Source organism: Podarcis raffonei, chromosome 16 (genome assembly GCF_027172205.1).
Source record: "Podarcis raffonei isolate rPodRaf1 chromosome 16, rPodRaf1.pri, whole genome shotgun sequence".
Classification (NCBI taxonomy): Eukaryota; Metazoa; Chordata; class Lepidosauria; order Squamata; family Lacertidae; genus Podarcis; species Podarcis raffonei.
This window is the reverse complement of record NC_070617.1, coordinates 8,843,445-8,859,001: the sequence shown is the minus strand read 5'-3', so window position 1 is coordinate 8,859,001 and position 15,557 is coordinate 8,843,445. Positions and strand designations below refer to the sequence as shown.

Sequence of the window (15,557 nt, the reverse complement as noted above, 5' to 3'; positions counted from 1 at the left end):
CCCCAGGGGCAGGTTTTGCAAGATCCCTGAGCTGCCCGAGGTTGGAGCCGGGAGAAATGTCAGAGGTGTTCTCTTTGAAGGGGAGTGAGAAAAAGAGGAGAACGGCCTGAATAAGGAGGCTGAAAGGCTTGTTCGGAGCAGGCAGGGGCTGTGTGCATGTCCATCAGGGGAGCACTGGAGCAAATTAATGATTCGAGAAGCTGTTTCTTCAGAGGCCCCGTATCATGACAAGTTCCCCAACACTTCCAGGCCTTCATGAAGATCTCCCAGGTCTCGTGCATGTCAGGCAACTGGAGGGGGAGAGAGATTTATCTGGCAAGGCAGCATCAAGGTGTTAATAAGGTTTTTGTGTGCCAATTGTATTTTATTTATGTATTTGTTTCTTCTGGGTTTTGCTTTTAAAGTACTCTTAATTGGATCAGATCCCAGAGCAGGATACATTTTTCAAAGCATTCAACATTTTTGGGGGCGAAGGGGTGTCATCAAACAACTCATTTCCTTTGGGGGTAATCCTTTGGGGGCTGCATGATGATTGTAAAGGTAAAGGGACCCCTGACCATTAGGTCCAGTCAAGACCGACTCTGGGGTTGCGGCGCTCATCTCGCTTTACTGGCCAAGGGAGCCGCCGTACAGCTTCCGGGTCATGTGGCCAGCATGAGTAAGCCGCTTCTGGCAAACCAGAGCAGCGCACGGAAACACCGTTTACCTTCCCGCCGGAGCGGTACCTATTTATCTACTTGCACTTTGACGTGCTTTTGAACTGCTAGGTGGGCAGGAGCAGGGACCGAGCAATGGGAGCTCACCCCGTCGCGGGGATTCAAACCGCCAGCCTTCTGATCAGCAAGTCCTAGGCTCTGTGGTTTAACTCACAGCGCCACCTGCGTCCCTTATGATGATTGTGGATAGGGCCAAAGTCAGAGGCAGAGAAGATGAAACCCAAACCTGGACAGGGCCACCCCCCTTTCTCTCTTCCCTACATCCTTCCCATCTTTCTCCCCACTAGGTGGGATGCTGGGGGTGAAGGAACTGGCTGTTTTCAGAAGGAACCTGAACTGATTGCTTGCAGAAAGCTTTTAAGATTGGGCCAGTGGCCGCCTCAGACAGCCAGAAGTGGAGAACCTTACAAAAAAAACCACAAACACACATCATCTACAAGCAATAATTGCAAGTCACTATAGAAATAAATTATGGGGAAACTGTTTGTCCCATCAAGAAAATGATTAACTCTCACGAAAGCAAATTCAAGTAGGTTTTGAGGGTTTTAAAATGACAGAAATCCTGTCATTTTTATGCTAAATAATATTTTCTTACAGAATGTTACCACCTGGTGTATTCCCCCCCCCCCTGGAGTGGCTTTGTTAATAATTGTCAAATAATTTATTTGTTTTATATAAAAGAGGGTTGTGCCAGCCACAATAAGGAAATAAACCCCTCCAAAAGAATCTCCCCAGAAATCCAAACAAACTGACAGATCTGTAAAGGGGCAGACAGCCTTTCGGGTAATAAGGAAAGAAAACCTCTCCCTTAAACTAAACCCAATACCAAATCTACAGAAGATCATCCCAGGAGAGTTCTTAGCAAGAGGAAGCCTATTCTCATTTTTACACTCACTGAGATGCAACATGCAGTCAGCCAGCCTCTTCCTTCTCCAGCTCCACCCAGGCACGGACATAAGTTTCACAGGTGATGAGCAAAGCACAGCTCCCAATCCATCATTTTTATGTTACACATGCATGGTGGGTTTGCTGCCCTCCCAGGTTGCTAGTTCCAAGAATCCATTTTCTTTGAGAGTTTTTCCGAAAGAGCAGCCCTTGCGCGTAGCAAGAATGATTAATGGACGGAACCTCAAAGCTGCTTCTTTTTAGCTCCTTGAAAAGAAAAAGGAAAAAAAAGACGAACTGTGAAGGGGGAGTCGAGAGAGCAAGGCTTGCTTTTTCACATCTCCCTAGACATGGGGGTGGCAAGAGAGCCTTGCCCTCTGAAAGACCGGGTATATAGCTTGGGGATACTTCTGAATCCTTTGCTGTCATTTGAGGTTCAGGTGGCCTCAGTGGCACAGAGTGCCTTCCATCAGCTTCAGAGGTAGAGAATCTTCAATCTCTGGCATCTCCAGGTAAGGTTGGGAGGGACCCCCCAACCCTGGAGAGCTGCTGCCAGCCTGTGTAAGCCACAAGTGGGGAACCTTTGGCCACTCCCCAGATGTTTCTGAAGTATAACTCCCATCACTCCTAGCGAACATGGCCAAAGACCAGGCACGATGATTTATTACTTATACCCAGTGCTTTCCCCCCTAAAAAAATGTTTAGGGGTACTCTCATTTTCCTACTCATATTGAAATACTGCCCCTCAATGAGGCAAAACTTAGATTTACAAAATGTTTAGGGATATGCGTACCCCCAGAAAAAACAACATTGCTTATACCTACCCACCTGGCAAGGAAATCAGCCCTGAGTGCTCCCTGGAAGGACAGATCCTGAAGCTGAGGCTCCAGTACTTTGGCCACCTCGTGAGAAGAGAAGACTCCCTGGAAAAGACCCTGATGTTGGGGAAGATAGAGGGCACAAGGAGAAGGGGACGGCAGAGGACGAGATGGTTGGACAGTGTTCTCGAAGCTATGAACAAACTGTGGGAGGCAGTGGAAGTGCCTGGCGTGCTCTGGTCCAGGGGGTCACCAAGAGTCGGACACGACTAAACGACTAAACAACATCAAACAACCCATCTGGCTGGGTTGCCCCAGCTGCTCTGGGTGGCTTCCAACAGAATATAGAAAACATAATGAAACGCCAAACATTAAAAACTTCCCAGTAGAGGGCTGCCTTCAGATGTCTCCAGAAAGCTGTATAATAATTGACTGAGTCAGACCACCGGCTCAATACTGTCTACACTGACTGGCAGCCGTCTTCCCAGGTTCCAGGCAAGATTCTCTTTCTTTGGGGGACAGTAAACTGCACTGCTGCTGCTGCTGCTGCTGCTGCTGCGAGCTGCCTGCCTGCCCCTCTCCCTTCCGCCAGTGGCCAGCCCCACCCCCACCCCCTTTGCAAATGTCTCCATAGCCCTGTAAATTAAAAAGGTATTAGCTGCTCGGTGTGGCATCTCCAGGGCTGGGGAATCAAAGTGGAAATTGAGTTGTTATTGGCATTAGCTTAACCACACATTGCAGATAATTTAATTGGATCCAGAAGGAAGCTCCTGTCCTCCAGAGGGAGGGGCTCTGCCGCTTAGCAGGTAGGTCACATGCTTTGCATGTAGAAGGTCACAGCTTGAGTCCTCAGCGTCCTCTGTTAGAACAGGGGCAGGGGCCCTGTGGCACTCTGGATGCTGTCGCTGCCCCCATCAGACCTTGCCAGCGAGGCCCAGGGTTCAGGGACAGGCAGGAGCTGTCATCCAGCAGCAGCATCTGAAGTATGGGTTGGCAACCTAAGGCCCTGGGGCCGGATCTGGCCCAATCGCCTTCTAAATCTGGCCCACAGACGGTCCGGGAATCAGCATGTCTTTACATGAGTAGAATGTGTCCTTTTATTTAAAATGCATCTCTGGGTTATTTGTGGGGCCTGCCTGGTGTTTTTACCTGAGTAGAATGTGTGCTTTTATTTAAAATGCATCTGTGGGTTATTTGTGGGTTATTTATTTTAGTGTATTTTTGGTTTCTGTGGAAGCCACCCAGAGTGGCTGGGGAAACCCAGCCAGATGGGTGGGGTACAAATAATAAATTATTATTATTATTATTATTTGTGGGGCATAGGAATTTGTTCATATTTTTTTCAAAATATAGTCCGGTCCCCCACAAGGTCTGAGGGACAGTGGACCAGCCCCCTGCTGAAAAAGTTTGCTGACCCCTGATCTGGAGGGTCAAGGATTCCGTGAGTTAGAAGAGGTGATCAGGTCTTATTTTTGCTTAACTACAACTCCCATCAGCCCCAGAGAGCATAACCTACGCCTGGGAGTGATGGCAGTTGTAGTTCACCAACTCCTGGAGGGCCAAACCTTCCCCACACCTGCTCTAGGGTAGTGGTTTTGGGACACCTGGGTTCTTGTCCACAGTCGGCCGTGAAGGTGACCTTGGGCCAGTCTCTGACTCAGCTTAGCCCACCTCCCAAGGTTGTTGTGTGGCTTCAAACAGGGAGAAGGACAAGCCTTGAGCTCCTCGGATGAAAGCTGGGATGTAAATATGAATGAGTTAATCATTAATATGATAATAATAATAAAAAGCAGAGAGATCACCTTGCCAACAAAGGTCCGTATAGTTAAAGCTACGGTTTTCCCAGTAGTGATGTATGGAAGTGAGAGCTGGACCATAAAGAAGGCAGATTGCCGAAGATCTGATGCTATTGAATTATGGTGTTGGAGGAGACTCTTGAGAGTCCCATGGACTGCAAGAAGATCAAAGCTATCCATTCTGAAGGAAATCAGCCCTGAGTGCTCACTGGAAGGACAGATCCTGAAGCTGAGGCACCAGTACTTTGGCCACCTCATGAGAAGAGAAGACTCCCTGGAAAAGACCCTGATGCTGGGAAATATGGAGGGGACGAGAGGACGAGATGGTTGGACAGTGTTCTCGAAGCTACCAGCATGAGTTTGACCAAACTGTGGGAGGCAGTGGAAGACAGGAGTGCCTGGCGTGCTCTGGTCCAGGGGGTCACGAAGAGTCGGACACGACTAAACAACAACAACATGATAATAATTACAATTAATACTATTAATAGACAGGGGTAGGCTGCATGTAACTGCCACGCAACCCCAGCCAACACGATCTGCTTCGGCTGGTGGCCCAGCTACAACCAGGCCGGGGCTTGGGGTAACTTGGCTACAGGAATCTGTGGCCCCGGTGGTAACTGGAAGGTCGGAATACTGCAGTGTGCTTTAAAAATGACTCAGAAGCCTCAGTTAGGACCGAACGCAGCCGCCTGACTTGTTGACAGCTTCAAGGCAAACAAGATCGCATGACACCAATTCTGTTAACAGCTACATTGGCTCCCCGTACAATTCAGAGTGCTGGTTTTGACCTAGAAAGCTCTTTACAGCTCAGGACCCCAGTACCTCCTGGGATACCTTTCCTGATTCCAACAAACCCTAGCCCTTCGAGTTTCTTTGATATCCTTCTCTGGGCTGAGGGGATGGGTGACGAGGGCGTTGTTGTTGTTCTTGCTGTTATACCTGCCTTCACCCTAAGGTCCCAGGGCAGGTTACAGCATTAAAACCCAGTATTTAAAACAGTTTTAAAAATACAATTAGAGTTAAACTGGGTGCAAAATTTAGCACAGCAACTCAATACCAGAGGGTTGGGGAATCTCTGGCTCCCTGTCTGTGGGATACTCCGCTCGCCCCTCGGCAGCAAGGCCAGGCTGGTGCCTTGTGTTGGCGTATTTTTGGGGTCAGACCATTAGTCCATCTAGGCACATGCAGAGTGCAGCTCCTTCTGTGTATCTTGGGCCGACTCCTTTTCAGATCCCAGGATGCTACACTTTGGCCTGGGGCGTCCCCAGAAATGCAGCACACAAGAGTGCCATTCAACACGTGCAGAGTGCAGTTCCTTCTGCACTAAGAATTGTCACCCATCCGGTGACACAGTCTATGGAAAGGTCTCTGTGTTGAGCTCAGTCTTTTCCTGGCTCCAAAAAGATGTCAACGAAGGCATAACCAAATAAATAATAATATTATATATACTGTAATTTTTAAAAAATAAATCATTATTTACAGGCACAGTGGACCCATTGAAATAGATGCACCCAAGTTAGTTGTAGTCATTAATTTTGGGGTGTCTACTCTTGAGTAGGAATAACACCGCATACAACCCAATGATTGTTTCTTCCTTTAAGTATTAACCCTTTCCTCGGTCGTGTTTTTTTAAAATGTTTTTTTTTTAAAAAAACACACATGTTTTAGCTTTGTTCGTTCGTAAGCTGCTGAGAGACATTTGGGCCACAAGTGCTATTATATTATAATAATAATAATAATAATAATAATAATAATAATAATAATAATAGACCGGGGATGTTGGAACTTATAATTCAACTTCATTTGGAGGGCACCACCTTGGAGAGCTAGCCTTGCAGAGCCTCACAAAAGCCAGTCACACTTGGTACCATCTTCCTCATCCTTTTCCACTCCCAACACAATTGTGCATCAAGGATTATTGGCCGGTTGGCCTGGAGCCAAGGCTGTAGCCTTGTTTCAACCCTACGCGTGCAGAAGGAGCTATGGTCCCGTCTGCTGGCCATGTCCATTGTGGGGCTTCTGTAGCTGTGAATGTCTATCTCAGGCCCATGGGAAGAGAAAGCGTTCCTCTGAGCATGTGCAGAATGCCGTCTCTTCACACCATGCAGTGGTACCTCAGGTTACATACGCTTCAGGTTACAGACTCCACTAACCCAGAAATAGTACCTCAGGTTAAGAACTTTGCTTCAGGATGAGAACAGAAATCATGCTCTGGCGGCGCGGCGGCAGCGGGAGGCCCCATTAGCTAAAGTGGTGCTTCAGGTTAAGAACAGTTTCAGGTTAAGAATAGACCTCCAGAACGAATTAAGTACTTAACCTGAGGTACCACTGTATATTGGTGCTATGATACTCTTTAAACTGCCATGGCTTCCCCCAAAGGATTCTGGGAGCTGTAGCTTGTTAAGAGTGCCGAGAGCTGTTAGGAGAGCCCCCTACCCCTGTGCCACCATTCCCCTCACAGACCTGATTTCTCAGAGAGGTTTAAACAGCCAGTTTTTCTTCCCACAAGGCTCCAGGAATTTTAGTTCCCAAAGGGAATTGGGTTCCCCAAAGGACCCTCATCACCCTTTACAGTTCCAATAATTCTTTGTAGGAAGCCGCAATGGTTAAAAGTGGGATCATAGCTCTTTGAATGCAAGCTGTGAATGTGTTCTGGGTTAACCACAGCCAGCCTCCGCACCTCTTAACACTGATATGCAGTTGTAAAATTTTACAGCGGTAGCCACTAGCTGAGGGAAAGGCCGTCCCGACAAATGGCATGTCGGGCTCGTCGGTGGATCTGAGCTGTGGTTTTCAAAATGGAACCTCTTTGGGCAAGGGCAGTCTACCTTTGCCAGGGACTGTTCTATGTGTGTGTGTGTGTGTGTGTGAGAGAGAGAGAGAGAGAGAGAGAGAGAGAGAGAGAGAGAGAGAGATATGATTAAGAGGGCCTACTCAGCCCTCACTGGACTGTTTTAGAGTCATCATCCCCACTTTTAGGGGGTTTTTTTTTTGGGTTTTTTTGCAAATAAAGATCTGCTGTTCTTATACAAATGTTGAACTTTATCCAAAACTGCTGATCCCTCCTCCTTGGGCCTGGAAGGACCAAAATGTCAGCTGCAAAAGAATTGGCACGTTTTACCTGAAGATGGAAAATACTTGAAAAGCAATTGTAACGAACAGATTACGCTAGTGGGATTGCAAGATGTTCTGTAAGGAGGACTATTTGAAATATTGCAAGAAAGGCTATGAAGAGAATTTTTGTTAATGGTAAAGGCAAAGGTAAAGGGACCTCTGACCATTAGGTCCAGTCGTGGCCGACTCTGGGGTTGCGGCGCTCATCTCGCTTTATTGGCCGAGGGAGCCGGCGTACAGCTTCCAGGTCAGTTGCCAGCATGACTAAGCCGCTTCTGGCGAACCAGAGCAGCACATGGAAATGCCGTTTACCTTCCCGCCGGAGTGGTACCTATTTATTTACTTGCACTTGGACGTGCTTTTGAACTGCTAGGTTGGCAGGAGCAGGGACCGAGCAACGGGAGCTCAGCCCGTTGCGGGGATTCAAACCGCCAACCTTCTGATCGGCAAGTCCTAGGCTCTATGGTTTAACCCACAGCGCCACCCGTGTCCCGTTTTTGTTAATGATAATTAAGAGTAATAGAGAAATTAAGAAATGCAGAATAAGTGATAAAGAATGGGAAACAACAGAGGTTGTTGACGGAAGTTTAAAACATTTTTTAAGAAGTTATGTTAAATGATTGCTGAAAATGATATGTAAAAAAACCAATAAAAATGTATTTTTTTAAAAAAGGAAAATAAAGGGCTTGGTGAGAGCTCTCTGCTCTGAGAGCCTGCCTAATCCTTCACAGAGCATAAGATCAGTTGTTGGCTATGTGCTGTTTTGGGGGAGGAAGAGAGGGAAGGAAAAGGTTCACTTCACCTGGGCAGGTGAGCTAACCCCGGGGCCCTGCTTTTTCTTCTCTCCCCTTGCAGATCAAAAACGCGGCTGCCAACGTCTTGCGGGAGACCTGGCTCATCTACAAACACACCAAACTGCTGAAGAAAATTGACCACGCCAAAGTCCGGAAGCACCAGAGAAAATTCCTCCAAGCCATTCATCAGTAAGCTGGGCTCTTTTCTCCTCTGTTCTGCCACGCTGGCATCTCCTAACTATAAGGGATAGCAGGTTGCAGAGAGCTGCTCCTGGGACGTCAGGAGTCGCTGTAGCCATTTGGAGCAAGGCTTTTCTGCGCTAGGGGCAGCAAAGGGCTGCTTCCGTCCTAAGGCAGCTGAGGAAGGGCTGTGGGTCCGTGGAACAGCCTTGCATGCAGAATGCTGTGAGTTGAGTCCACAGCATCCTCAGGTTGCTGTTTTGGGAAAGAAAAGTAAAATAATAAAAAAAAAATCAGTTAACAAGTGACAGGGAAAACAAGATTTACCAACTATCGAAGAATGGCAGATGAAGATGATGGACTATATGGAACTTGCCGAACTGACCGGGAGACTCCGAGACCAGAGGCAAGAGACGGTGGAAGAAGATTGGAAGAAGTTTAAGGAATATTTGAAAAAAAAATATGTTAATATTTGAATCTTAGAATAGCTTTGGAAGTGGATATAGGCGGTAGGGTTAGACGTAGAAGATATATTTTATAAGTGATAAAATGTGAAGTTTTTTACGGTTAAAGTAAGTGTGTGTGGGGGGAAGATGGTTAGAAATTATGATATATGTAAACTGTTAAAGATGAAGTAAACTGAAAATCAGATAGGTAGGATAAAATAAACCGTCCCGGTGCGGGTGCAAATTTAGCCAGCAGAAGATTAATCCAGGATGGCATACAGGTGAATGGGAAGGAGCTCATCTACAGGTCTTCCTCTGGTAGCGCCGCTGGCAGTGTTTGACCTCCAGGCAAAGGCTCGGCTTGCCAAGGTTCTAGTCATCATTGGGAACCCAGCAAGGCAACAGTTGGAATCAGAGCTCTGGGCTTCGGATTGGGTGGGGCAGGCAAGACACACCTTTTGATGCCCGCAAGCTGATTGGTTGCTCTTTCCCCCCTTTTCCAGGTTAAGGGGTGTGAAGATGGAACAGAGGAAACTGAGTGACCAAGCCAACACCCTGGTCGATCTTTCTAAGGTAACCATCTCTCTCTTTCTCTCTCTCCCGGAATTTGAGACAGGAGTGGGGAACCTTTTCCCAAAACCCGAGAGCTGCATTCCCTTCTGGGCAACTTTCCAGGGGCCATGTGCCTGGGGTGGGCGGGGCCAGAGGCAAAAGTGGGTGGAGCAACGAATGCAGATTTTACCTTTCTACAGTAGGCTAGTTTCTGCACATGCACTCGTCCGAAGAGGCATTATCTAGTGCTCAGGAATGGCAGAAACGCTAAAGGAGGCAGGTCCAGGGAATGGTGTGGCCTGGGGAACAGAAGTGCTTTGGGGAGAGTCCTAGGGGCCAGACAGAGGCTTGGAGGGCCACATTATTTATTATTATTATTATTATTATTATTATTATTATTACATTAAAGTAAGGGGTAAAGGGACCCCTGACCATTAGGTCCAGTCATGGCCGACTCTGGGGTTGCGGCGCTCATCTCGCTTTACTGGCCGAGGGAGCTGGCGTACAGATTCCGGGTCATATGGCCAGCATGACTAAGCCGCTTCTGGCGAACCAGAGCAGTGCACAGAAACGCCGTTTACCTTCCCGCCGGAGTGGTACCTATTTATCTACTTGCACTTTGACGTGCTTTCAAACTGCTAGGTTGACAGGAGCAGGGATCGAGCAATGGGAGCTCACCCTGTCGCGGGGATTCGAACCACCGACCTTCTGATCGGCAAGTCCTAGGCTCTGTGGTTTAACCCACAGCACCTTCTAAACCAGGCTATTTACACACACACAAAAATAGAACAGTTAAAGACCCATTGAACTTGGCCTGGTTGCAGATTGCCAACCAATGCAAATTCCTCCTGCACCTCAGGTGTCCATACATTAGCAGGAGTTCGCCCCCACAAGCCACTGTGTTCTGCAACAGCAGCCTCCAGACCAACCCCCAAGGGCAGCCCCACAGAGAGCTCATTGCAGCAATCAGGTTACCAGTGCATGGACCCCTGTGGTCCAGGCCAGAGGTCCCCCCCATGCCTGATTTAGGAGATGGGGGATAGGATGAGGCAATTTGAGTCCTACAGAGTGTATCTGTGGACTGGCTTGGACTATACCATGCCCAACATCATGATGGTGCCATTTGTGGCTATAGTGGTACCTCGGGTTAAGAACTTAATTCGTTCCGGAGGTCTGTTCTTAACCTGAAACTGTTCTTAACCTGAAGCACCACTTTACTTTAGCTAATGGGGCCTCCTGCTGCCACCACACCGTCGGAGCACGATTTCTGTTCTCATCCTGAAGCAAAGTTCTTAACCCAAGGTACTATTTTTGGGTTAGCGGAGTCTGTAACCTGAAGCGTCTGTAACCCGAGGTACCACTGTACTTGGGTTTGATCTGAAGATGCTCACCAAAGGAACCCCAGAAGGGAGATGAGGGTACCCCACACTGCAGCCGTGATCTTTCTTCCGAGCCAGCTCCAGTCCTGGACAAGGCTGCCTCCTCTCCCTTGCCCAAAATCTGTTCCCTCCAGCTTCTCTCGACTGCATGGGGATTCTGAGTCAGGGAGTGGTGGCAGAGGTGGGAGGCAGCGATCTGGCACCTTCCATGCGGGGCTTCCCCGAACGTTTGGTTGCCAGGCAACCCTGTGGAAGGAAGTGATAACACACTCTCTTCTCGGCTCAGACCTGCGACGGGTGGCGGTGCGTGGAGCAGGGAAAGAAATATGTTTACCTAATGGAGCTCATTCCTTCCTTCCTTGCTTGTTGCTTGCTTGCTTGCTTAAACGGCCTCGGTCCAGTATATCTGAAGGAGCGTCTCCACCCCCATCGTTCTACCCGGACACTGAGGTCTAGCTCTGAGGGCCTTCTGGCGGTTCTCTCACTGCGAGAAGCCAAGTTATAGGGAACCAGGCAGAGGGCCTTCTCGGTGGTGGCTCCCGCCCTGTGGAACACCCTCCCACCAGATGTCAAAGAGAACAACAACTACCAGACTTTTAGAAGACATCTGAAGGCAGCCCTGTTTAGGGAAGCTTTTAATGTTTGATGTATTACAGCATTTTAATATTTTTGTTGGAAGCCGCCCAGAGTGGCTGGGGAAGCCCAACCAGATGGGCGGGTATAAATAATAAATTATTATTATTATTATTATTATTATTATTATTATGAACATCAAGAAGAGCCTGGCCGCTGGATCAGGCCAATGGCCCACCTAGTCCGGCATCCTGTTCTGACATTGGCCAGCCAGCTGCCTCCATGGGAAGCCCACAAACAGCGCCTGAGCCCAAGAGCTCTCTTCTGTGTTTCCCAGCAGCTGGTATTCAGAAGCATACTGCCTCCCAATCTTGCCTTTGTGGCTAGTAGTTGTTAATAGCCCTATTCTCCGTGAATTTGTCAGGCCTCTTTTTTTAAACCATCCAGGTTTGTTGGTTCCTGAAGCCTGTACCACCATTCCTAGATACTTATAATTTGTGACTTCTTCTAATTGATGGCCTTGAAGGTTCCCAGCTTCTAAGCTTTGGTTTCCCCCCAAAAAGCGAGTATCTTGGTCTTTTGATATCATATTTTTCGCTCTATAAGACGCGCCAGACCACAAGACACACCTAGTTTTTGGAGGGGGAAAACAAGAAAAAAAATATTCTGAATCTCAGAAGCCAGAACAGCAAGAGGGGTCGCTGCGCAGTGAAAGCAGCGATCCCTCTTGCTGTTCTGGCTTCTGTGATAGCTGCGCAGCCTGCATTCGCTCCATAAGATGCACAAACATTTCCCCTTACTTTTTAGGAGGGGGGAAAGTGAGTCTTATAGAGCAAAAAATACGGTAATTGATTTTGAGACGTTCAGTTTCACAGTATGCTGCGAGTTTTCTTAGTGCTCTTTTGAGTCCAATGGAGGTTCTAGATAAAATTGCTTTCCTTCCGGGATTGTACCCCCAAGTGTGTTTTATAAGCTGGTCTCCGACCGCAATAAATTATCTATCTATCTAACCATCCAGGTTGCTGGCCATCCCTGTGGAACTGAGGCCCACACGCTTATCCCCCTCTGCCCTCCCGTCTAAGCAAGCAAAGAGGCTTTGCTGGTTTTCATGACACGTTCCAGCCAGGCAAAAACACTTCAGGAGGGTGAAGAGCAGGGCTGGTGAAGGGACGTGGCCTGGAGAGAGAGGGATAGCTTGAGGAGAGAGGGTATCCCTTAGGCTTGGTAAAGGTAAAGGTAAAGGGACCCCTGACCATTAGGTCCAGTCGTGACCGACTCTGGGGTTGCGGCGCTCATTTCGCTTTATTATCCGAGGGAGCCAGCGTACAGCTTCCGGGTCATGTGGCCAGCATGACTAAGCCGCTTCTGGCGAACCAGAGCAGCGCACAGAAACGCCATTTACCTTCCCGCCGGAGCGGTACCTATTTATCTACTTGCACTTTGACGTGCTTTCGAACTGCTAGGTTGGCAGGAGCAGGGACCGAGCAACGGGAGCTCACCCCGTCACGGGGATTCGAACCGCCGACCTTCTGATCGGCAAGTCCTAGGCTCTGTGGTTTAACCCACAGTGCCACCCATGTCCCTTCTGATCTCAATGTAGCCTGCTAATTTGCCTCTTCTTTTTTTAAAAAAATAAAAATTCTTTTAATTTTTTTTTTAAATTAAACAGATGCAGAACGTCATGTACGACCTCATCACGGAACTGAACGACCGGAGCGAAGACCTGGAGAAGCAGATAGGCGGGTTGGAGTCCAAACTGGAACAGCTGAACAGCAGCTTCCACTCCTTGCCCTTGCTCATCACGGACGCTCTGTGCCAGCAGCAGCAGCAGCTCTTGGCCACCATCCTCGAGGCCCGGGGGGTGAGCATGGGCGTGGGCGCCCCCCAGACTCCGCTCTCGGACAGCCCTTTGGGGGTCAGCTCAACCTCTTTCCCCACCCCTTATACCAGCTCCAGTAGTTGCTGAGCCCCGTCGGACGTGAGGGAAACGACAAAAACAACACACGCACGCACACGTGGGTCTTTGTTATCCGTGTGGGGGTGTCAATCCTGGCCCCGGATGTGGGGGGGGGGAGAGCAGAGGACCCCGGCCACCGCCTTGTGGGGTCGCCTGGAAACAATGCGGGCTTGTCTTGGTGGCAGCGCCCCCTGTTGTCGGGGTGGGGTGGGGTGAAACGGGCGTTTTCGGCAGAGCCCCTCGCAGCGGCGTTCGGTGGACCGTAGGAATCCACGTTCAATCTCAGGTCTTCAAAAATCGAAAAACAAGCCAACTCCAAGGGCATCAATGCAACGGCGCAAGGTAGGGGGACCATTCCACTGTGTTGGACCCCAAGCCACTGGCCTTGGGGTTCTTCATCTCCTTCTTTCTTCCCTGGTTGTTTTTATTTTTATTTTTAAAAAACATTATTCCTTCTTCCCCTCCGCGCATTAAGTGTCTTGCCGAAGAAAGTCAAAAGGCGACCGGGGAGGTGGCGAATTGGCCGAAACAGAAGTGCCCCCCCCTGCCCCCACTCCTCCTCCTCTGCTGAATCTTGGCAAAGGTCTCGAGGTATCATTCCAGCTCCCTCAGAATTGGTTTTGCCAAAGAGACCACCGTAAAGGTACCCTTTGTGGCCTCTTCTGCGTTGGGTCTTTTTCGTTTGGTTTTAAGAGAAAGGGGAAACGGCGGGTGTCACCTTTTGCTGAGGCCGAAGAAGAGTTACCTTGACTTGGACAGATCAGAAGTTTTCCACCACTAAAGCTGTTCTTGGCGTGTCCTTGCGGAGACAAAGCAGCGATTTCGACGCGTCCAGATAGGCTGGCGTTTGCCCTCCCCTTGCCACGGGCAAGGAGATTGCCACTAAGGAAATGGGTTTGCTCAGATTCCGAACGCTCCAAGAAACACAAAGCAAAAGAGAAGTTGTTCTCCGTCGTCCTCCCGAGAGAATCGCCCCAAGCCCCTTTGACTCGCCAGTGGTGCTTTGAAAAATCACATCCCTTTGGGCCACGACCCTTCTTTAAACGTTGCGGTTACCAGCCTGAACTGCGTTGCCACTGCAGTTTCCAAGGGCCTATCCACATTACAAACCTCTCATCTGGGCTTCCCAGATTCATCAACTTTTTATTATTAGTAGGGCTTCCCTCCCCACTAAAAGCACCCTGAGAATTGTAGGTTTGTTTGTTTTTTATGGTGGTGGGCAGTCCTGCACATTCAGCCATTGGTGACTGAACTGGTTTGAACCCGGTTTAAATGTAATTCGCTATTGGCACTTAAATTGGTTTGCTCCCGCTTTGAATTGCCATATAGACAATTAGGCTGCACACTGGTTAATGAAACTGCAGTCAAAATGATTGAACTGAATTGCCACTGGCAGTCAAATCAGTTCCAAGCCTGGTTCGAAATGCCACTGGCTTGCATTTGAAGGGTGTGCAAGCCCTGGGATTTTTCAGCACACCGGTACAAGGGTGTGGAGTGCACAGCTTATTTGAAAAAAACAATTACTAGGAATCATTAGGAAGCTGCCTAATGCAGAGTCAGACCCTTGGTACATCTAGCTGTGTGCTGTCTACACTGACTGGCAGCGGCTGTCCAGAGTTTCAGTCAAGGGGGCGTATCCAGGCTCTGTTGGAGACACCAGGGATTGAACAGGTTCCCCGCCACCGCTGTCGTAAGTCATGTCTGAATCCTACCATTTATTCACTGAGCTCAGGCTGAGCCCTTCCCACTCGGCTACAGCCCATTCGGAAATGCGTAAAATGCCGCCATTCGCATTAGCGGTTAGCGTATCCCATCCTAACCTTACCTCGCAGGGGTGTTGTGAGGATAAAGTAGAGAGGGGCGGAGAATTGTGCATGCTACCTTGATCTCCCTTGGAGAAAAGCCGGGGTGCCATTTTGCAGTGTGCGAAATGTTGTTGTTGTTGTTTAGTCATTTAGTCGTGTCCGACTCTTCATGACCCCATGGACCAGAGCACGCCAGGCACTCCTGTCTTCCACTGCCTCCCGCAGTTTGGTCAGACTCATGCTGGTAGCTTCGAGAACACTGTCCACCCATCTCGTCCTCTGTCGTCCCCTTCTCCTTGTGCCCTCCATCTTTCCCAACATCAGGGTCTTTTTCAGGGAGTCTTCTTTTCTCAGTGTGTGAAATGTAAGGCCTTCCAAACAATTCATTTCTGGATATTAAAATCCCTCCGTACACCTCGGGCTCAGATCTGGAGACTACCTGAAGGCTGGGGATGAGAATGTAGCCCCAATAATGCACACGTTTTAAGGGGAGACTATTAGATTCTCCCATCCCTCCCTGAGTGAGTCCCGGGGCGGCACTT

At 48.9% G+C, this 15,557-nt stretch overlaps 1 protein-coding gene across 1 annotated transcript in view; it reads left to right on the top strand.

Annotated features, from left to right (window-relative positions):
* KCNN3 (potassium calcium-activated channel subfamily N member 3) overlaps positions 1–13,643 on the top strand; it is a 96,082-nt gene extending 82,439 nt beyond the window's left edge. The window contains exons 6-8 of the mRNA XM_053370163.1: positions 8,185–8,312; positions 9,253–9,322; positions 12,923–13,643. Of these exons, the coding sequence (XP_053226138.1) occupies positions 8,185–8,312; positions 9,253–9,322; positions 12,923–13,219 (495 nt within the window). The 3' untranslated portion in view covers positions 13,220–13,643. The remainder of the gene's footprint in view (positions 1–8,184; positions 8,313–9,252; positions 9,323–12,922) is intronic.
* The last annotated feature ends 1,914 nt before the right edge of the window (positions 13,644–15,557 follow it).